Source organism: Siphateles boraxobius, unplaced genomic scaffold, assembly GCF_051911475.1.
Source record: "Siphateles boraxobius isolate OS27281-9 unplaced genomic scaffold, OSU_SipBor_1 41, whole genome shotgun sequence".
NCBI lineage: Eukaryota > Metazoa > Chordata > Actinopteri > Cypriniformes > Leuciscidae > Siphateles > Siphateles boraxobius.
The window spans coordinates 33,507,275-33,530,510 of NW_027509042.1; the positions used below are offsets into that span (position 1 = coordinate 33,507,275).

The window sequence follows — 23,236 nt, forward strand, 5'->3', positions numbered from 1 at the left end:
GCTGGAAAAGAACCGGTGGGTTTGGCAGATAGGTAAAGTTGGGTGTCATCCGCATAACAGTGAAAATGAATCCCGTATTTCCTTAAAATATAACCAAGAGGGAGCATATAGATAATAAAAAGAAGCGGGCCCAAGACAGAACCCTGGGGAACACCAGTGGTGACTGTAGATGTTCTTGATCGAAAACCTTTTAATTGAATACGCTGATTGCGTCCAGATAGATATGACCTAAACCAAGACAAAGCAGTGCCAGTAATACCAATAGAAGCTAATCTGTCAAGAAGTATCTTATGTGAGACAGTATCAAAGGCAGCGCTCAAGTCTAGAAGGACAAGTATGGATAAAAGCCCAGAGTCAGCTGCCAACAGTAGATCACTGGTTATTCTGACAAGAGCAGTCTCAGTGCTATGGTGGGGACGAAAGCCAGATTGTAATTGTTCATACAAGTTATTATTAGAAATATGTTCATGAATTTGCACTGCAATACATTTTTCCACTATCTTAGAAATAAACGGTAAATTTGAAATTGGACGAAAATTATCAAAATTAAGTGGATCAACCCCTGGTTTCTTAAGTATGGGAGTAATAATAGCAGATTTAAGATATGAAGGTACAGAACCAGAAACAAGTGAAGCATGAACAATTTTAGTAAGCAATGGGGACAGGGCTGGTAAACAAGCTTTCACTAAAGGAGTAGGTAGAGCGTCTAATTGACAAGTCGAAGACTTAGATTTACCTATCAGACCCACTATCTCTGAAGTAGTAGGTAGTGTAAAGTTAAAAAAAACAGAGTGGGGAGGTGTGTGAGTGGTAGATTGACAGGGGTCACTGTGAAGATTACCAGTAAGTAATTGCTGATGTACATTTTCAACCTTAGATGCAAAAAAAGTCAAGTCAGTGGAATACATATTAGATTGCAAAGAATCAGGTGGATGCAGAATATTGTTTACCACCAAGAAAAGGGACCTGGAGTTCCCATTACTAACTCCAATTATGTTGGAGTAGTAATCAGATTTAGCCTTAGACAATGCATTTCTATAGTTTTGAATATGTTCAGCATACATTTCTTTATGAACAGTAAGGCCAGACCTGACGTACAACCGCTCTATCCTACGGCCTTTAGTTTTAAGTTCACGCAGTTCATGTGTAAACCAAGGAGCTGAATGTACAAATGAAACAGTTCGAGTTTTCACAGGTGCAAATTCATCTAAAATCATGTTCAGTCCATCATTGTAGTATGTAACTAGTTCATCTACAGTAGAGAAATCAGATTTACTGGAGAAGGTGGCAAGTTCATCAGCAAGAGTAGGCACATCAATGTTCTTAATATTCCGAAATGTGATCGGACGACATGGGTTTACCTTAAAAACTGCCAATTTGGCAAAAAAGGACACCAGCAGGTGATCTGATATGGCCAGATCAGAAACAGTACAGTTATAAGGTGTTACACCAGAACAGCAAACAAGATCAAGAATATGCCCCTTAGTATGAGTGGGCAGTGTGTTAAATTGTTGCATACCAACGCACTCCAAACATGATAAAAATTCACATGTAAATGCATTACTGAGATTGTCTATATGAATGTTAAAATCACCCAGAATGATTACATTTGGAGACATGGAAGATAGATAAGTCAAAAGTTCAGATAGTTCAGTTAAAAAGGCATTATTGCTCTTGGGAAGACGGTAAATAGTTGTGAGGATGGTAGGAATTGCACCATTGATTTTTAAGGCAATTATTTCAAAAGAAGAATATGTAGACAAAGTTAACTGAGACACTTTCAATTTCTCTTTATTGCTAGCCCCCCTCCCCGTCCAGTATCACGGGATTTACAAACATAACTATATCCTGGGGGAACAGACTGGTTTAGGTGAAAAAAGTCATCTGGTTTCTGCCATGTCTTAGTTGGACAGAGAAAGTCAAACTCGCGGTCAGACAGTAGATCGTACACCAGAGGTTCTTTATTGGAGAGAGATCTATATTAAATAATCCAAAAGAAAAATTGTTTTTACCAGAATCGTTGCCAACCGATCTGGCCAGGTTGGTTAATACAGTATGGTCGACAGTCCGTGTGAGCCTGCTCGATGGGCGTGGTTTAGATGACCAGAAGGACCGTATTTGACATGAGCCATCAATGTTGTAACTCCGCCGAGACCCGCGATGTATATATTTCCGACGTGGTATATACACAATATCCAAGGGAAGATGTGGAGCTGACGGAAGATTAAAAGGACGCAAACGGAGCTGAATAAGTTCCGCCGCCGAATACTGTAGCATCGTCCATGCCACAGAATGGTATATAGCAGAAAGGACGACCCAGATGTAGTTCATCCGCACCAGTAGCTCAGTGATCTTCATAGTTGATCCAAGTGCCAGAGGTACCACGAAGAACAGTCAGTAACCGACAGGCAAACCAGCAACCGCAGAGAGGATCAACACTTAGATCAAAACCAGCGTACAAGCCCGCCGAATCAGCGTGGATACACAGGTCAGAGTGGCTCCTTAAAATGGTTTAAAACAGTTCATAGATGGATCCATGCATTTATAAGTGCAGGAAGCTTTAGAAGTACTAAAAGTTTTAAAATTACCTCCCTGACCAGCGGCAGCTAGTAGCGCCAGCGTTCACCCGGAAGTAGAAACTATATCAAGAGAAACTATATATATATAATGAACACCAAGTTGTTCAATAGCCTAGATAGCAGGCAGACTATAAATCGTTAACAAGGAACACTTCAGTAACACTACACTAGAGAAAAATATATGGATTATCATGTTACTTCAAACGTTTCCAATTGTTATGACATTATGAAATGAGATTGGAGTAAAAACATGAAGCCTAATATTTGGTGCGTTTTGCTTTTCAAACTCACAGCGCGTGCAGAGGACATTTACTGAAGCGATCGAGCCGCTCCAAACTATGAAACATTATTTTTACCATATCTACATGTGAGCAGATATCCACAAACACAGTATTTAACAGTAAACACAGGTCTAAACATTATAATATTCACCATTAGCATAAACACTCATAGGCATACGAGCCTAGCTGTTATATCGTGCTGTGTTTAATTATCGAACATAAAAAAAACATTCTCATGTCGTACATGTATATACATTTAGCATTAGGCTTCATGTTTTACTCCAATCTCATTTCATAACGTACAATTTAGCCTGGCACCAGTTTAACTAGTAGCTACAATGTAAAGTTTATGCAACAATAACATGCTATTATTAGTGTCTTACCTTAAAAATCGTTCTCATAAATCGTGTTCTTCTAATTCTTCTGAGGTAAATCCAAGGTAAATGGCACAGCACAAACACTCAACGAAAAGCAGGACTGAAGTCGCTGATTCTTTGTTTAGAGGTGATGAGGGCGTTGCGTTCCTTCACGTGGCTGATTTGCATGTGAACAGCTCTTGCACGCGTGGGTGTGGTCACATTAGTGTTAATGAGCTTGGGCTGGAGAAACTGTACATGTCGTTGCTTTCATACAAACTACTTAAACAGAGAATATTTGTTTTTGATATGATTTACATCATTTAAAAATGGAGACTTCAAGCATTGTAAAGACATATGTTTCATGTCACAGTGACAAGTATTCGCTGAGTTACAGGTCACTTTCTGTCGCGTTTCAGAATGAACTTCACATTGAGAGAGACGGGAGAACGGGCATCATGTTAAATTTATTTATTTTACGAAAAACTCAACATGTTGTTTTTATAATTAGTGTACACAAATAAATGAAGACATTTAACAGTTTTGAATGATGTATAACACTTGCCTGTATGACAAAAATAGACGGAGTTATTTGAGTCTATTTTGCACTGATAAGAAAAAAAGCGAGACAATCGCAGGGCCAGGGGCCTGTTTCAATAAGGAGGTTCAACCAACTATGAGTTAAAACTTGAACTCTGAGTTGACTTACCCTGAGATGGGAAACTCTGAGTTTTCGGTTTCAGAACAGCTGAATTGAGTTAGTTTAATCAACTCTGAGTAGGTTGACTCTGAGTTAACCACGTGCCCCACGACTATGAAAAGCCATGATCAATAGAGCTCCAAAATTACGATTCACCATGGCAACCGCACCCGACAAAAATACGTCATCATACTTCCGAGTCTATACACAAATATAATTCTTATTCACTGTTATATTATCAGGTGAAAACGTCTCGGTTACGTATGTAACCCTAGTTCCCTGAATAGGGAACGAGACGCTGCGTCAAACACTGTGGGAACGCCCCTGTGTGAGTGCGTCATGAAGCACGTATGAAATCAGTCCAATGGCGAGACGGAACGTCATAGGCTGGTGACGTCATCGACCAGGAAACTATAAAGCACCCCAAAACACAACCATGACAGCTTCTAATAGGCCTGAAGCAAATCGATCACGGACATGCCAGGAGTATGGCAGAACAACACAGCGTCTCGTTCCCTGTTCAGGGAACTAGGGTTACATACATAACCGAGACGTTCCCTTTCAAGGGAACCTGAGCTGCGTCAAACGCTGTGGGAACACTAATACCCACGTCGCCATAAGAGCAAGTGCCCGACTGTGTGAAATCAAAGCGCACATTCAGCCGAAAGCACCCGTGCCCCAGGAGTGGAGCTGAGGTCTAGGTCGTAAAACCTAATGAATGTATGCGGTGAGGACCAGCCTGCCGCATCACAAACATCATGAAGGGAGACTCCTGAGAAAAGAGCTTTGGAAGCAGCCATACACCTAGTAGAGGAGCTCGTACAGCCAAAGGTGAAGGGTGACCAGCCGACTCATAAGCAAGTGAGATGGCCTCGACCACCCACTTTCTCATCCTCTGTTTAGATGCAGGACACCCCTTCCTGGGTGACCCAAAGCAAACAAACAACTGTTCAGATTTCCTCCACAGGGCAGCTCTGTGGACATAAGTATCTAAAGCCCTGACAGGGCAGAGTAAATTAAGTCTTTCCTTAACTGGGTCTAGCTGGTGTTCTCCACACCAAGAAGTGAATAATTTCCACTTCAAGGCATATAACTTCCTCGTGGAATGAGCTCTTGAGTGAAGGATGAACTTACGAGCTGGGCCCCCTCAGAGGCCAAGCCCACAGTTTCCATAGTTCTGGGCGGGGGTGAAAGATAACCCACTCGCCTGAGAGAGTAGGTCCCTCCTGATCGGAATCTGCAGAGGAGAGCCGTCGAGGAGAGAAACTAGGTCCGCAAACCATATTCGGGCCGGCCAGTACGGGGCTACCAACAGTAGACTGACCCCGTCCCGGCGAACCCTTCTCCAGAACTCCTGGGAGCAGAGCAATTGGGGGGAAAGCGTACAGACGTGACCTCGGCCACGCCTGCACCTTAGCGTCCAACCCCAGAGGGGCTGGATGGCTGAGAGAGAACCACAGTGGACAATGTGATGTATCCCTGGAAGCGAATAGGTCCACCTCGGCACGACCGAAACTCTCCCACAGGAGCTCCACCACCTCGGGGTGGAGTCTCCACTCCCTGGTCCTCGGCCCCTAGCTCGACAGGATGTCTGCCCCCTGATTTAGATACCCTGGTATATAAATTGCCCTCAATGAAAGTAGCTTCCCCTGGGTCCATAGGAGAATCTGGCGAGCCAGCTTGTATAACGGGCGCGAACGCAGACCCCCTTGATGGTTTATATAAGAGACCACGGCTGTGTTGTCTGACCGAACAAGCACATGATGGCCCCTCAGGTCTGGGAGGAAGTGTTTCAGGGCCTGAAACACCGCCAGCATTTCTAGACAGTTTATATGCCACGAGAGATGATGATCCTGCCACAGACCTTGGGCTGGGCGACCACTCATGATCGCCCCCCCCAGCCCGTGAGGGAAGAATCTGTCGTTAGCGTTACACGATGACAAAGAGCTCCCAACACGGGTCCTTGGGACAGGAACCAAGGTTCTTTCTAGCCTGACCTGCCGCCGAATATGCTTTGCCCACCAAAGCCAAGGTATTTCTGAGGGGCTTGGAGGGCAAAGCTGATGCCTTAAGAGATGATGCAGATTCAGAAGAGAGATGAATAGCGAGTGCTTCCTCCATTGCCCCATAACCATGAAATTTAGCCCCCGAAATATTAGAGTAAGTGGAAGTTTTGGGGCTAAAAATACGATAAGATACCGTTTTTTCCACGACTTCGACACCTCGGTGTGGAGGTCAGGAAAGAGCGGAAGGCACCGGCGTGGAGGTTGAACACGCGAGGGCAGAAATCTTTCATCCAGTTTGCTTTTTACAACAGACTCCTGCCTAACAGCTGGCCACTCTTAATTTGCTTAATTTGGCAACAGCACGAGTGAGCACCTCCCTCAGATTCAGGGGAATGAGGTGACGAGTCCTCAATATCTCCTGTCTCTACACTTACAACATCCAGCTCCTCAGAACTGGATAGATGTAACACTGGTGCCTCAGCCTGGGGGGAAGAAATCGCAGCGTGTGCTTCCACACCCGGGACTGAGGCACTGGATCTGACAGGTGAAGGCTGAGGTAGGGCAGAGCCCGTCTCAAACCCCACTGTCAGATCCATTTGTGATCCCCACGACAAGCGCCGCTGCTCTGCCTCGACAGAAGCGGGACCCGAGCCGCGGGGAGCGCGCACCGAACCACTCTCCTCAAAGAGTGATCGGTGGGACCGGAGCCTTCTTAGAGGAAAACGCTCGCAATGCTCGCAATCAGCCCCCTCGAGAGCTGACTGTGCATGCTGCACACCCAAACAAACAACGCATAGATTGTGTGTATCCCCACCAGTGATATATTTATATATATATATATATATATATATATATATATATATATATATATATATATATATATATGTGTGTACGTTTTTTTATATAGTGAAAACTCCTGCCTAGTAGACACTAAATGACAGACAAAAAACACTTGGACAGAATTCACACACAGAGCGCTTGCTGAAGTCACAGAAGCTGTCGCGGTTGTGTTTTTGGGGTGCTTTATAGTTTCCTGGTCGATGACGTTACCCGCCTATGTTCCTTCTCGCCATTGGACTGATTCCATACGTGCTTCATGACGCACTCACGCAGGGGCGTTCCCACAGCGTTTGACGCAGCTCGAGTTCCCTATTCAGGGAACTGACAGAAGGGTAAGTTATTGAACTAATACTCATTTTCATGGTATCCCACTGCCAAAAAACAAAACAAACAAAAAATGTGGCAGCAACTAAAAATGAATAGTAAATTCATAATTCAATCAGTTAAATCGTCAAGCATAAAAGGTTCATGGCTGTAGGCTACATGACTTTACAAACATTTGACATATTATATAAATACAATTCAGTGTCTATTTCAATGTGCAGCAGCTGTTTCCACATAGTATAATGCTCTTTTCACATAATTAAATGTTCTCTAACCCAACCTGTTAATTTTTTTTAATTAGGCTAATGATATTAACATTTGACTTCTACTGTGCCAACAGCAAGAAGGCATAGGGTGGACCTGCACCATCACTGATAGATAAAGAGGAGATACACAATATTGGAAGAATATTCAAATCCAACAGGAAAAAGAATAACTGTTGCTTTTGTATTTGTAGGAAATAAAGATGACAAAATAAATTGTGAATAATTTGTATGTATTTGTGGTGAGGGGGGCGTGGTTTTGCGATGTCTGTAGCGAGAGACGAGTCAGCGAGCTGTGCGGTGAGTAGTAGGTCAAGTGCAGATGATGAACACCTGTGTCTGATTACAGTGATTGGCGTGGACACCGCATATAAGCTGCCAGGAATGAGAGAGCGAGGAGAGAGAGGCTTGGGACTCGCACGCGACCCGCAGCACACACTGGCATCAGACTGAGTTTTATTAAAGTGGAAAGAATTTCGGATCAAACGGACTGAGTATCGCTAAAGTGGGAAGAGTGGTCGTCTGACTGAACTGTGAGCAGTGGCGGATCTAGGAAATTTTACATGGGGGGGCAAAGGGGTGGCAAGAGGTCTTGGCAGGGTGGCAGGGGCAGACGGTGGGAATCCCTATATGTGAATTGCTTTAACAAAACAAAAACAAAGTATTATTGTTTAATCATGCCCTTACACACTACAAAGGTTTTTAATTCACAACAGGAATAAGCCCAGTGCAGTGTTCAAACAAAACAAAACCGTGCATCTTTTAAAAAGTACAATTATAACAAGCAAAATGAAAATATAAAAAAACAAAGTACAATAATTGTGTCCAAGGACTTTTAGCCTTAATGGTTAGGCTGCAGATACTTTCTTCAACTACGCTTGCCTGCAAAAGTCAATAAGTGAAAACGTCTCAGGTTACTATTGTAACCATAGTTCCCTGAGAACAGGGAACGAGACGATGCGTCCATCGACGCCATGGGAACGCCCCCAGCGTGACTGCGTCTGAAGCATCTATGTCAACTAGTCCAATGGAAAGAATGAGCGTCACGGGCGGGTGACGTCATGACCAGGATATGATAAAAGCACATCCGGTGCAAACCGGCATTAGCTTCGAAAATTGCCGAAGCAAGCCGATCACAGGGATGCAGGAAGTATGGCAGGGTGACGCATCGTCTCGTTCCCTGTTCTCAGGGAACTATGGTTACAATAGTAACCTGAGACGTTCCCTTACGAAGGGAACTCAACGATGCGTCCATCGACGCCATGGGAACGAGAATAACCAAAGCGCCAGACTTTCAAATGCCTGAGTGTCAGCCTGTTGTCACACTGCACCAAGCACCTGGGATCCTGGGGCAGCATCCAGTTCCAAGCTGTAAAACCTTATGAATGTGAGCGGTGAGGACCAGCCCGCCGCATCACAAACGTCTTGGAGAGAACTCCAGATAATACGCTTAGAAGCCATACTCCTAGTGGAATGAGCCCTGACCACCAAATGGTTGGCCAGAAGACTCACAAGCAAGAAGAATAGTCTCGACTATCTATATGCTCAATAGGTTGGATTTTCTCGACAGAGAAGTCCGATGAACATAAGTGTCCAGTGCTCGCACTGGCACAAGAGGTTCAGCTTTTCCTGGTCCGAAAAATGGGGGAGGACAGAAACCTGCAGCACAATAGGCCTCGGAATAATGGTTGGCACCTTTGGAACATATCCATGTTTCGGGTAAGATTGCCTTGGCCATCCCGGTGCACTCAAGGCAGGTGGGGACCGAAAGGGCCTGAAGGTCTGACTCTTATAGGGACGAAATAGCTAGCAGAAAATAGTCTTAAAAGAAAGGAACTTCTCTGAGACCAAATCTAAGGGCTCGAAGGGAGCCCCAGATAGGCCTTCTAGAACTATTGCGAGGTCCCAAGCCAGCACCTTAGTGCAAGTTGCATGCCTCAGCCTCAAAGTGCCACGAAGGAAACGAGTGATCAGGGGGTCTCGACCCAAAAATGTACTACCCACCAGGGCGTGGAAAGCCGCAATGGCCGCCACACATATTATACCTTAAGCGTGGAAAGACATAGACCTGATACAAAGCGTTCTTGCAGAAACTCGAATACTGTGTTTACTGAACAGTTAACCGGATCCCACTGACGCTGGTAACACCAAGAAGTGAAAAACTCTCGAAATAGTGAATATAGTTTCCTCGTAGCGGGAGCTCTGGAGCTTAGAATGGTCTAAACAACCTCGGTTGAGAGACCACTCTCTATGAGTTGGGCCCCCTCAGAGGCCAAACCCACAGTTCCCAAATCCCCTGCCGGGGGTGCAATATTGCATCCCCTGCCTGAGACAGAAGGTCTCTCCTGATCGGGACCTCCAAGGGAGGTCCGTCGAGGAGAAAAATTAGGTCCGCAAACCAAATTCAGCTCGGCCAGGGTGGTGCTACTAAATAGGCTTATTCCATCCTGGCGGATTCACTCCAGAACTCCTGGGAGCAGAGCAACGGAGGGAAATGCGTACAGACGTAGCCTCGGCCACGTCTGCACCATAGCATCCAGCCCCGAGGGGACTGGTTGAGTGAGGGATAACCAGAGTGGACAGTGCGTCGTATGCTGAGACGAGAACAAATCCACTTCTGCCTGGCCGTAAAACTCCCATATTTGCTCCACCGCCTCGGGGTGGAGTCCCCTGGCCTCAGCCCCTGCCTCGACAGGGTGTCTGCTCCAATATTCTGGCCCCCCCCCGGAATATACACTGCCCTCAGACAGCGTAATTTCTTGAGGGACCAAAATAAGAGGCCACCAACGTGTTGTCTGTGGGTCAAGAACCAGAGTTTCCTCCATATAACCAAGGCGCAGGGATACTGCCGCGTGATCTTGATCGTAAGGAGTGGGTTTCCCCTCAGGGAGAACCCTCTGGTCCTGAGCCACCTCTGTAAAGGTCTCACGTACAGCAGGTCAAAGGGTATCACATTGGACGCTGCTGCCCTGAGGCCTAACAGTCACTGTTCCAGAACAACACATGATGGCCCCTCAGGTCTGGGAGGAGATGTCTCAACACATTGAAGACGACCATCATCTCTAGGCAATTCATGTGCCAAGAGAGATGATGACTCCTCCACAAGCCCTGAGCTGAGCGGCCTTCCAATACCACTCCCCAGCCGGTGAGGGAAGCATCTGTCGAGATCACAACTCGATGGCAAAGAGCTCCCAACACCGGACCCTGGGTTAAGAACCAGTGTTTCCTCCATATAACCAAGGTGCGGAGACACCGCCGCGTGATCTTGATCATACGAAGTGGGTTTCCCCTCGGGGAGAACCCTCTGGTCCTGAGCCACCACTGTAAAGGTCTCATGTACAGCAGGCCAAAAGTTATCCCGTTGAACGCTGCTGTCACAAGACCCAACAGCCTCTCTAACTGTTTTACAGTGCGTGACTGGCCTAGCCTCAGCTCTTTTGTGGCTGTTAGGATAGCAGCTACACGAACGGGCGACAGAGTGGCCCGCATCGTCACTGAATCCCATACCACACCAAGGAAAGTGGTTCTCTGTACTGGAGAAAGCACACTCTTCTTGGCATTGAGCCTCAACCCCAACATCTGCATAGGAGCGAGAACGACACCTCGGTGCCGAACCGCTAACTGTTCTGATTCCGCTAGAATCAGCCAGTCATCTATGCAATTCAGAATGCATATGCACTGCAGCCTGGCGGGGCCAGAGCTGCGTCTACACGCTTCGTGAATGTGCGGGGTGATAGAGCTAGACCGAAAGGAAGTGCCTGATACTGGTGTTCTTTGCCCCAAAGAAAACCTCAGGAACCTCCTGTGCTGAGGGAGGATGGAGATATGGAAGTATGCGTCTTTTAGATCTATCGTGACAAACCAGTCCTCGGATCTGATTTGAGTCACGATCTGTTTGAGTGTCAGCATTTTGGACTTGAGTTCCAGCACCAAACACTCCAACAGACGAAGATCTAGTATGTGACGCAGCTCTCCATCCTTTTTTTGGAACAATGAGATAACGACTGTAAAGACCCGACGCAATGTCGGGTGAGTACACCTGCTCTATAGCTTTCTTTGCTAACAGGGCCTTTACCTCTTGCTCCATTACCAGAGCCTGCTCGGAATGCACTAACGTGAGCAACACCCCGTTGTAGCCTGGAGGACGAGAACCAAATCTGCCTCTTACTACTAACTGCAGGACCCATAGAGATATATTTGGCAGTAGCTTCCGCGCTGCCAGAAAATCTACCAAGGGAACCAGCCCCTCGAGGCTGGCCTCTGGTGTAATAAAGACAGCCAGTTCGGGGACCTGAAGCATACTGGCAGGAACCACCCGAACTGACTGTTTTCGAACCCCCCTCAGAGGGCGCATTCCGACGCAATGTCGAGTTGACGCTGCGCCAGAAGCTCGCTGGAGACCGCTGCGCCCCGAAGCACCAAGGGTGGCGGGGTTGGCAGAACGGTCCCCTGAGGGCACCGAGATGGAAAGGGCACCGTATAATGAGGTGTACACCATTCCACCCCGGTTGGGGCTGCCCTCACCGGTCTGACGCCGGTGGCGCCAGACCTTTTCTTTTGAGCCGCAGCCTTCTCAGCGTGAAGAACGGTCCTCGGATCCGGCTTCTGCTTTGAAGGCTTTGGCTGCTATGTTGTGTATGAGAAACTAGACGGCTGGAGCTGCTCACGCCCAGCAGCCCCAGGGGGTTGGACATAGCGAGGGAGAGATTATCTTGTATCTTTCTCTATGATTCCCATCAAATTGAGCCAGAGGTGTCTCTCAGTGACCACAAGGGCTGCCATCCCTGAGAGATAAATCTGTGGCCCGACGGAGTTCTCAAACCCCATCGGGCCAAACTCCCTCACTTCTGTCCAAATACCGCAGCAGGTCAGCCTGATATGCTTGTAGCACTGCTATGGTGTGCAAGCAGGCCCATGCTAGACCCACTGCCATATATGCTTTTCCCACTAGATTAAAAAATAGTTTTCTTTAATGGTTTAGTGAGAGAAGCCGACGCCTTCAGGTACGATACTGAACCGGGAGACAGATAGCTCGCAAGCGTCTGTTCTACCCGGGGTATTGCCCCATAGCCATACCCTCTTAACCCCCAAATATCTGAATATACATGAATGTGGGGGCTAAAAGACAAGAGGAGTAAGGCTTTTTCCATGATCTAGACAGCTCGCTGTGCAGATCGGGAAAAATGGAAGGCCCCGTGATGGAGGTGGAAAAATAGAGGGAAGGAAACTCGTTTAATCTATTTTATTTTTAGGACGAGTGCCCCCTTATTTCTGCTGGCCATAAATATTTAATTTATCTACAGCCTTAGTAAACACTTCCACCAGCTTATTATTTTTATATATATTTTTTATATATATTCACTTTATTTTATATATAATATATAAACTATCATATATATATATATATATATAGGCTATATATATTTCTCATACGCTGGGGAAAGAGATGGCAAATTCACTTCCCCCATGATTGTGTCACTTTCAATGCCCAGCACATCTACCTCCTCGGAGGTAGAGCACTGAAGCATTGATTTCTCTCTCTCCCCGGGCGGAAGAGACCGCAGCGCGGGCTTCCGAGACCGGCGAGAGAGCACTGGATCCCTCGTGGAAAGGGAGGAGATAAGATCCGCGGACCCGTCTCCAACCCCGTAAAGAGATCCTATTCGCGATCCACAGGAATGCATTCTCCGCGCTGCCTCGGCAGACGCGGGACCTGTCACCCTGAGAATTGCGAGCCCGGCCACTTTCCTCGAAAAGTGACAGGCGGGAGCGGAGCATGCGAAGCGAAAGCTTCTCACAATGTTGGCAATCAGCCCCCTCGGAGGCTGATACCGCATGCTCTACTCCCAAACCCATCACACAAAGCTCGTGTGTGTCCCTACTCGTTAAATAGCGCGAGCAGGGAGAACACAGAGTTTGTGCAATTGTTTAGTTTCCATAAATATTTATATCAGACAGACAACAGTAAATATAACAGACAGTTTGACACAGATCGCTTGCTGAGGCAACAGAAGCTAATGCCGGTTTGCACCGGATGTGCTTTTATCATATCCTGGTCATGACGTCACCCGCCCGTGACGCTCATTCTTTCCATTGGACTAGTTGACATAGATGCTTCAGACGCAGTCACGCTGGGGGCGTTCCCATGGCGTCGATGGACGCATCGTTGAGTTCCCTTCGTAAGGGAACCTCTGGTTATCCTTGTATTAGGGGTGGAACGGTACACAGAAGTCACGGTTCGGTTCATACCTCGGTTCAGACATCACGGTTCGGTACGATTTCGGTACAATGGAGTGAAAAGCAAAACAAAAATGCAGAAGGCATTTTTATTAATGTCTTAAGCCTTGTATTTTTCAAATAAGTTTTATTAATAAAGGCATAGAACCCGTTTATTTGTAGTGCACTGACAATAGTTTTATATAATTTAATTAGTTTATTAATTAAATTAATAAAAAGACAAAGACCTTGCGATATGTTTGGTATGTTTGAATGAATTTAGAATTAATTTGCCATATTTCAGATCAATATATTTGTTTTTCTTAATTTTAATTACTCTAACTTTATTCTCATCTGAATTATAAATAATTGATTTCCGTATAAAATAATACTAGGCTACCAATAAAAACCAAATTTGATTTTCTTTTTTTACTCAATGTAGAATGTGTAATTTAAAAGTACAACTGTGTGTGTGTGTGTGTGTGTGAGTATACAATGTTGTGTTTTATTGCGAGTGTACACAAATATATGTAAACACTTTGCAGTTTGAATTAAATTTTTACGGAGTATGTTTTTGTTTCCACTGTTCGATCGCGATCGCGCCTCTCTCTCTCTCTCTCTCTCTCTCTCTCTCTCTCTCTCTCTCACACACACACACACACACACGCACACACACACAGTTCAGCATTGCAATATTGACATCGCAGTCTGTTCAATATCCTGCGTTCAGACCAAACACGAATTGAGCGAATTTTATCGCTATTTAGAGTTTTATTTATTTTTATGCCGTGTATTCTACGTGTAAATTCGTGCACCGAACCGTGACGCCCGTAGCGATTCGGTTCAATACGAAAACATGTACTGTTCCACCCCTACCTTGTATTACATTACACTGTAGGTCCATGTAGCTAATAATAGCCTATAACAAATATAAAATCAGAAAGATTTATCACATGCACACACACCAGTTATGTTTAGACTACTTAATATAATAATCCTAATTGTATTTGTTATTTCCCCAGTTGTAACCTGGTTTCATTGCTGTGATATCTGAGAGGAATTGGATTTGCTTAGCTAATCAACTGATCGATCTCCTAACTGGCACTGTATTGTGTGTTGTAACGTAACGGCGACCATCAGTAAACGTTATTGATACAAACAATTTATATTTTTTATTAAGATTTTCTTGTCTTTACAAAAATCTAAATTAGGCTGATCAAAGGGAAGAGTGGTCTTACAAATCACGAGGGAGCGATTTGACCGCTGATTTTGGCTAAGGTGATAGACTCGCTGTTTTTGCTGATGCTGGATCGTCTTTAGCATACATTGCATTCATTAAAAATGTAACTAAGTTAAACGTGTGTTTAACTACACCTGGGAAACTCACTTCACCTTCAGAGGCTCTGGGGCAGCTCAGTCTCTCCAGTCGGGTTTCAGGGCCACCGAACCGCAGCAGACTCGCTGTGTGTGTGTGTGTGTGTGTGTGTGTGTGTGTGTGTGTGTGTGAGAGCGCCAGACTGAGCGAACGCCGCTCTGCACGTTTGAATCAGGGACGTACTAAGTATTTGAGGGATAGGGTGAGGGGCTTTAATAAAAATTAAATTGTTCAATTTTGGTAAATGTATCGTTTAGTTCACTGTTTTGAGAAGCTTGCGAGTTGTTTTTACAAGTACATTTTTTGGATCATCAAAGTTAGGGGGGCAGCTGGGGGGGCAAGGCTCTAGAGTGGGGGGGCACCTGCCCCCCCTTGCCCCCCTGTAGATCCGCCCCTGACTGTGAGAGCTGGAGACATACAGCGTGAGCTGGTACAGCGGGCAGAGTGTTTCTTATATTGTGCTGTAGTGTTGTACTACGCTGAAGGCGCACGAGCGCACCTTTTTTTTCCTTTTATTTGTTTCTAAATAAAGTGCGAGTCCCAATTCCGCCGACCCTGTCTTCTTCTTCCTACACCCACACACGCTGAGTTTCACTACAGTATTCAACAGCTGTGGTGGTGGTTACGGCATATATCTCAGACTATCCTTCCAATCTGTAATGTGTTTCATTTTGGGAAGGTGCGATGATGGGAATATGCATGTCATCAATGCATCCAACCAAATTGGAAATCCTAAAGGAAATTCTAATTATTAGGTTACTTTCAGAGGTCACAGCAAGATGTTATCAAATGAACGTCATTTATCAGATTATCCTCATTTAAACCAATTTCTCCACCACTGTCCTGCAATCCTGTGAAACTTCTCTTTGATGGATCTCATGAGTTTGTGTCCAGGAAACAACAAAAACTCTCAGAAAGAGCATGAGAGCGAGACACATTTTCCTTCCCGCTCTGATACAGCAGCTTTACTAATGTGCTCTCTCCGATGTTATATAGAAAAATGTGCAATCAATGAATCCTCTGCATTGCAAAAAATGCTTTTCTTACTTAGCATTTTTGTCTTGTTGATTCCAGTCAAAATATCTAAAGATTATTAAATCAAAATGCATTTACTAAAAGAAAAACTCTGGGTTTATATAAGAAAACCTGCTCCCGACCAGGTTAGATTCACAGAGAAAGTCACCATGGTCACTGACTCTGAGTATAAGTTACCTCTCTTTCAGAAACGGGCTTGAGTAACTCTGTTTTCTCGGGTTTGACATACCTCCCATTCTGAAATGGAAAACCCAGAGTTTGCCTCATTTCAGGGTTAACATACTCAGAGTTTTCACTTAACCTCCTTTCTGAAACAGGCCCCAGGTTACACCACCATTTCTGCATCTTCATGGCACTTGGGTATCTGCATTTCAGGCCTGCAAATCCCTCACATTATTTTTGGCTGTCTCTATTGCTTTGTTTCTTACAATAACCTGTGGTCACTGTGGTCATTGGATATTCCACAGACCAGCCTCTTTCTCTGTGAATTTCTGTTGATTTGTTTCCATAATTGCAGTTTCCTTAGCATCTTTGCTTAACATATACTGTATATCCTTATATTCTGCGTCTGAATTCTAACTAACAAAAGTGATTTCTGTCCTGCTGCATCCTGTTCGATGTTGAATGGCATCTTGCTGCCTACCATGCTAGCCATCTTCTTTCCCTTTCCTACATTTTTGACTTCAAAATCAGTAAAGTTAATCTTTCTGTTCTAGAGACCTCCTCAGTCTTTCCTTTATTTCCCCTTGATGGCATTTATATAATGATTTGAGACCTGAGGTTTCAGGATGTTCACTGAGAAGCTATCCCTTGCAAAAATATAGTGTTATGACAAAACTCCTGTGGCAAACTTATGGTGAACATTCCCACAAATTCATATTCTTTTTACATGTGAGCTTTGTTGCGAACAGTGTGCAGCAACTTTGCGGCAGACAGTTGTAACAAGTCTATGGTGAATATTAGTGTAATACAAGTGCTTCTACTTTTTGGTGTAGATTCAAAGTATGTTTTATACCATTGAAGGTTTGAATATATAAAACAATTATCTCTTGACAAATAAATATTCAAATACAAAAACCAAAAATCAAACACTATGTGCAATACTTCTAAAAAATAATTGTCTTCAACATATAAAACATAATAAAAATTAAAAGCAATGGTTAGCTCTAATTCAATAAATAATATTAAATAACCAAGATAAACAATCAATATTACATTTTATCAATATATAAAAAAATATTATCATAACCTCAACCATTAAACACTATAAATTCATTCATTTACTTGTTTTTTATTCACATATCCTATTAAGCATGACTACTCCCCTACAGGTAGGAGTTCAATTCTTTGTTGAAATCTGCATCTTTCATTTTCAGATGATCTGAAAATGACCTGAAAAAGAGAGTGAAACTAAACTGTATAATGGGGTGACGGAACATTAAGCATGTGTTATTCATTTCATTTCTCAGACTTTATTAATTTTAACTTAAATGCTGTTGATGTCTTGCCATACAGATCACATGATTCTTAAAGTCCCTCCATGAGTTTGTGAATGGTGAAGCCTGGGCCTTCATGCTGGAACCTCTCAAGAGTTGTTACAAGCCATGTTTTTAAGACTGCCAATGACTTCAGTATCAGGGGCAGGCTTCATTCTCTTTCAGGATCAACTGGTAAATAAATGAGTTTCTAAACAATCTATATATGATACAGAATATGAGCATGGCTATTCATCTGATCACATCTAACATCATCAGCAGGCAGCATATTTACAGTAATTGAAATGAAAACCTCACTTATATATATATATATATATATATATATATATATATATAGAGAGAGAGAGAGATAGATAGATAGATAGATAGATAGATAGATAGATAGATAGATAGATAGATAGATAGATAGATAGATAGATAGATAGATAGATAGAAAGATAGATAGATAGATAGATAGATAGATAGATAGATAGATAGATAGATAGATAGATAGATAGATAGATAGATAGATAGATAGATAATGTTTCTTAACTAATTTGCTGTTTTGAATAAAAAAAATCACTTACATGATTCATCTAGATCTGAAGAACTGTCACATTAGCAGTACTTCAGCCATATCTATTGACATAAAGTTCATGCTATTTTCATATTTTTGTCATTTATATAATTTCTTATGAAGTAAAATTGCCTCACCTCAGAGAAACTCACTGCTTTAAGTTGCTGCAGATTTGCCGCAAAGTACCCATAAGTTAGCCGCAAAGAAATGTTTTTGCAAGGGACATGCTGTTTTCAGTGTAAATAGTGGTAAATGCTGTTTGCACCAAACATACATAGTAACAAATAGCATCATGTTTGCATTAAATACAAATAGTGACATGCCATTCACATAAAGTGTAAATAGAAGTAACTGAATATTTGTGCTCAGGGCAAATAGTGGGCAGACGTAGTGAAATTGGCCATAGCCTATTCGCACCTGTCTTGTAGAACACAGATCAGATTATCTTTACAAAGCACTTTTGTAGTGTGAATTGGTACAGTAAGAGTAAATGATTGTAAATTGAACTTTGGATCCAATATGATCACATTTAATGCCTTTTTTTTTCTTTCCTTTTCCTGCAGTGTGCAAGTTGTCCTGCCATAAGAAATGTGAGGTAAAGGTAAATCATGGACATAATTTTCATATTTTCTTTCTTTTAAGAGGACTTTTACAAAAGGATATATTTGTATTCTCTTTCTAGCTGTGTTTCATGCTAGATTTTGACACACAAGATTTTATTGGTGTGTTTTATGTAATTGACCTTTATTGACCTATGTGTACATGTGTGTTAAAATCACTCTGCTTTGCAGTGCCAAACGTATGAAACAAAGCATGTAAAGTGTGAAACATCAGATAATAAATACCCAGGATTAATTGTTAAATCCCATGTATAGTTGGCGATAGGTCTCCTGGGGTATCTGGTACCATAATGTCAACAGCAGGTCCTCCAGTTCCCGTTCATTGCGGAGTGCTGGTGATGTAGCGCAAGCCCCCTTTTTCAAGTTGAACCACAAATGTTCGATTGAGTTCATGTCAGGTGAATTTGGATGCCAAGGCATTAACAGTGGTTCCCCAAACCACTCCTTGACGATTCTGGCAGTGTGGCATGGCACATTATCCTTTTGGTAATATCCATCACTGGCAGGGAACACAGTTGCCAAGAATGGGTGAACTTGCTCTGCAACGATGGTCAGATACCAGACAGCTGTCAGGGATTGGGATAATTGGGATTATTGGGATAATGGGGCCTAAAGTATACCAAGAAAACATTGTCTGCTCAACAGTGCATCCAGGTGGCATAGTCTCTGTTTGAAATTGGCGTATCCGCGCTCGGCCATCCACGTGATGCACCAGAAATCTTGACCAGTCAGACCAGGCCACTTTCTTCCAATCATCCACGGTCCAATCTCGACTATCTTTTGGCCCATTTTATGCATTATTGGTGATGGCGTGCAGTTAGCATGGGGACCCGGCTGGGTCGTCGACTACACAGGCCCATACGCAGAAGGATGTGATGGACTGTGTGCTGTTGCCCTGGTCACCACTGTTGTAGCTGCTGGTGATTTGTTGCACTGTGGACCTGCAGTTGCTGCAAAGCACGACAGTCTTTGCTCACCTCTTCCGTCAGTGAGCTGCAGGTGGCACACGGCTGGACAACGGTTTGTCATTTGGCTATCCATGCACCACATTTGATATGTACTTATTACAGTGGCACGTGAACCCGCAATGCGGGCCGTTTCTAAGATTTAAGTTCCGAGGTGCCATGCAGTCACAATTTGTCCTTTATCAAACTCAAAATGGCAGCTTTTCCCATTCTGGCACCAAACACTCGAGCAACATTTACTTTAATTGCAAGTGCTTCACTGAAAGCCATATATTTATTATTTTTTTTTTTTAAAGCAAAGGTGAGACAAATTGAAATTCATTTTTGTGATAATCAACATAATGCCAAAAGTGACAAATGATTTGCTGCTATAATCAAAATTTTACAAGTTTCATTAGCATGTTTATAATTAGCTTATTGCATTGCCTTAGGAAAATAGCTAGCTACAAAGTCAGCAAGTTGATGATATTGAAGACATTGCAGTCAGACCCATACTGCCTTTTTCAAATGTTGGTGTAGCATTGTTGTAGCCCATAAAAAAAAACTCTTATGATTCTAATTGATAGCCGTTTGGGCTGCACTTTTGACACATGATGCCGTGGTGCTTCTGGCGACCTGAATTACAGCTGTGGCTTGAGGAATATTTACTAAAATACAACTTAAAAAAATAAGGTAGACCGAATACAATTTTAACTGGGGCCTAACTGCAGTTGTAATCAAAATTATTCAACCCCTACTGCAAATCAGGTTTATTGGGAAAATTCACATACTTGTATCTGTTTGCAATGAACAAATCAAACAAAAGTAATTGAAATAGCGCAACACAATAATGTTTCAAGTGGTTTCCCAAAATTCAACTGAAAATGAAACTTTTAATGAATCCATTCTCCAATGCTTCAGCTTCCTCACTGACGGCATGATGTGTTCTCCTAGGATTTCCTGATATACAAAAATGAATCCATCTGGCCTTGCACATGCTGCAGGTTTCCAGAGCCAGCCACCACCATGCTTAACCGAAGACAGAGTGTTCTTTTCAGCATATGCTTCATTATTCTTTCTCGCAGACATACCACTGATTCATAGGGTAGAAAAGTTCCAGTTCCCTTTCGAGGGAACTCGCACTGCGTCGTTGAAAACGACTCTTTGGGGACGCTCCCTAAGCGTGCGCCTCTGAAGTATGAATGAAACTAATCCAATCCTGATTGGTGTTGCGTCGTGACGTAACATGTGACGGCATAACCGGATGTATAAAAACGGCGCTGATGCAAACACATACCAGCTTTCGCTCTTCAGCAAGCGCTATCTGTTGAAAACTGTCTGTCTTATTTGGTGTTGTATTGTCTGTTTGAAAGTGAAAGTATGGCGAGTGAGCAATTCACTAGATGTGTGCACCCCTGTCCTAGATTTATCACGGGTGGGGACACGCATCCACTATGTGTGAATTGTTTGGGAGTGCAGCACGCACAGGCAGCTCTCGAGGGAGCTGCCTGTGATCCCTGTACACATTGTGAAACACTCCCATTGAGAGTGCTGCGCTCCCGCTTGGCTGTTTTTGATAAAGATGGCCAAGCTCGCGATCCTTGCGGTTCAGGTCCCGCGTCCGTTGAGGCGGCGCGGAGGCTTAGATCGTGGGGATCGCAAAAGGATCTCGCAGATGAGAACGAGACTGCTGAGGCACTTTCTCGTGCATCATCTGTGGATTCTATAACACTCGCTCATGATGCAGAAGCCCGCGCTGCGGCTTCTTCTGCCCGTGACGAGTGCCCGGTGCTTGAACTATCCGCTTCCGAGGAAGTGGATGTGATCAGCATCGGGAGCGGGGAACATGAGTCACACTCGCCGACTCATGTTCCCGCGTATGAGGAGTTAGTGGAGGTTGTGACGCGTGCTGTGGCCAGACTCAATATTAGTTGGCCACAAGATAAGCAGTATGATTCTCGTCAGAGCAAGTTAGACGAGAGATTCCTGCAGCATCGCTCACAGCCTCAGCGCCGGGGCTTGCCTTTTTTCCCGGATCTTCATAAAGAGATCTCGAGATCCTGGGAAAAGCCCCACTCATCTCGTATTTCATCACCTACGTTATGTGATTATAGTAATGTGGTGGGTGCGAGAGAGTCGGGGTATGGCAAGATGCCGCGGGTGGAGGAAGCTTTAGCGAGCTTTCTTTCTCCCGAAGCGGCATCTTCGCTTAAAGCCCCGGCGCTGCCCAGCAAACCATGCAGGGACACTTCTGCGATGGTGGGCAGGGCTTATATGGCGGCTGGTCGGGCTGGTGCGTCCCTGCACTCTATGGCAATCTTGCAGGCGTACCAGGCCGATATCCTAAAAGACCTAGATGAGGGTGAGGGCCCAACACCCGAAGATATTGCGGAACTTAGAAGAGCAACTGATTTATCTCTCCGAGCCACTAGGGAGACGGCCCGTGCTATTGGCCGCTCCATGGCAGCTTTGGTGGCCACAGAGAGGCATCTATGGCTTAATCTGTCCGGTATTAAGGATAAGGACAGATCATTTTTGTTGGATGCCCCGTTATCGCCTTCTGGCCTGTTAGGCGACGCAGTAAACACCGTTGTCGACAGGTTTCAGGAGGCGAAAAAACAGTCAGCAGCTTTTCAGCAGTATCTTCCTCGCCGATCTAGATCTAGGTCTAGGAGGGCTGGTCCAAGTGGCCAGCCTCAGCCGTCAGCCAGCTCCTCCCATCGCCTGGAGCAAAAGGAGAGCGTTTCCTCTCGAGCCCCTCCCTCGGGAGCTTGGCAACAGAGGAAACGTTCTCACTCTAAATCCTCTGGCCAGAAGGGCGACTTGAGGGCCGTCATTCAGGCAAAGAGGGCTTCAGGAAAGAGGTCCTAGCCAATCTGGTAGGACCTCTGAGGGCTGTCCCCCCCGTGAGGGAGCAACCGAGGTTGTTTTCACAACGGAGCCCTCTGGAAAGAGATCTTGTCCCGCCGTCCTGGACGCTTCGGGTCGCATCGATTTCCAGCGAACGCACACCGTGGCGTTCGCCCCAAAAGCTTGCAAGAGAGCACCGACTATGGTCACAAAATCGTTCTTGTCCGCTTCCTGCCAGTTCGCTGTGTCAGAGGGTCGAGAACAGTGCTCGAGAAACACCCGAGGCCAGTCTCGAGAGGCTGGTTCCCTTAGTAAATTTTGTAGAGGGGTGGCGCCTTCTTCCAAATATTTCTCTATGGGTCCTGAATATAATAGAAAAAGGATACAGACTGCAGTTTGGTCACCGACCTCCCAGGTTTGCAGGGGTGGTGCCGACTACAGTGGTTCCAGAACAGGCTCGGGTCATGGAACAAGAAGTACAGGCTCTCCTGGTCAAAGGGGCTATAGAAATTGTTCCCCCACCAGACAGAGAGTCCGGGTTTTACAGCCGATACTTTATAGTTCCAAAGAAGGATGGCGGGCTAAGGCCGATTTTGGATCTAAGGCAGTTGAATCGGTCTCTGAGGAGATTCAGGTTCAAAATGCTTACGATTCCCATCATTGTGAATCAAATCAGGTCCGAGGACTGGTTTGTCACGATAGACCTAAAAGACGCCTATTTTCATGTCTCCATCCTTCCGTGTCACAGGAGGTTCCTAAGGTTTGCTTTCGGGGGCGAAGCATATCAGTGTCGGG

At 44.5% G+C, this 23,236-nt stretch overlaps 1 protein-coding gene across 3 annotated transcripts in view; it reads left to right on the forward strand.

Moving 5' to 3' along the window:
- tns1a (tensin 1a) overlaps positions 1-23,236 on the forward strand; it is a 320,369-nt gene that overhangs the window by 140,209 nt on the left and 156,924 nt on the right. Inside the window, exon 3 of one of the 3 annotated variants that reach the window (XM_077199181.1) lies at positions 18,591-18,628. The exons of 1 other annotated variant lie outside the window; for it this stretch is intronic. In XM_077199181.1, coding sequence (XP_077055296.1) covers positions 18,591-18,628 — 38 coding nt within the window. The remainder of the gene's footprint in view (positions 1-18,590; positions 18,629-23,236) is intronic. One more of the 3 variants, XM_077199179.1, reaches the window with a different exon arrangement.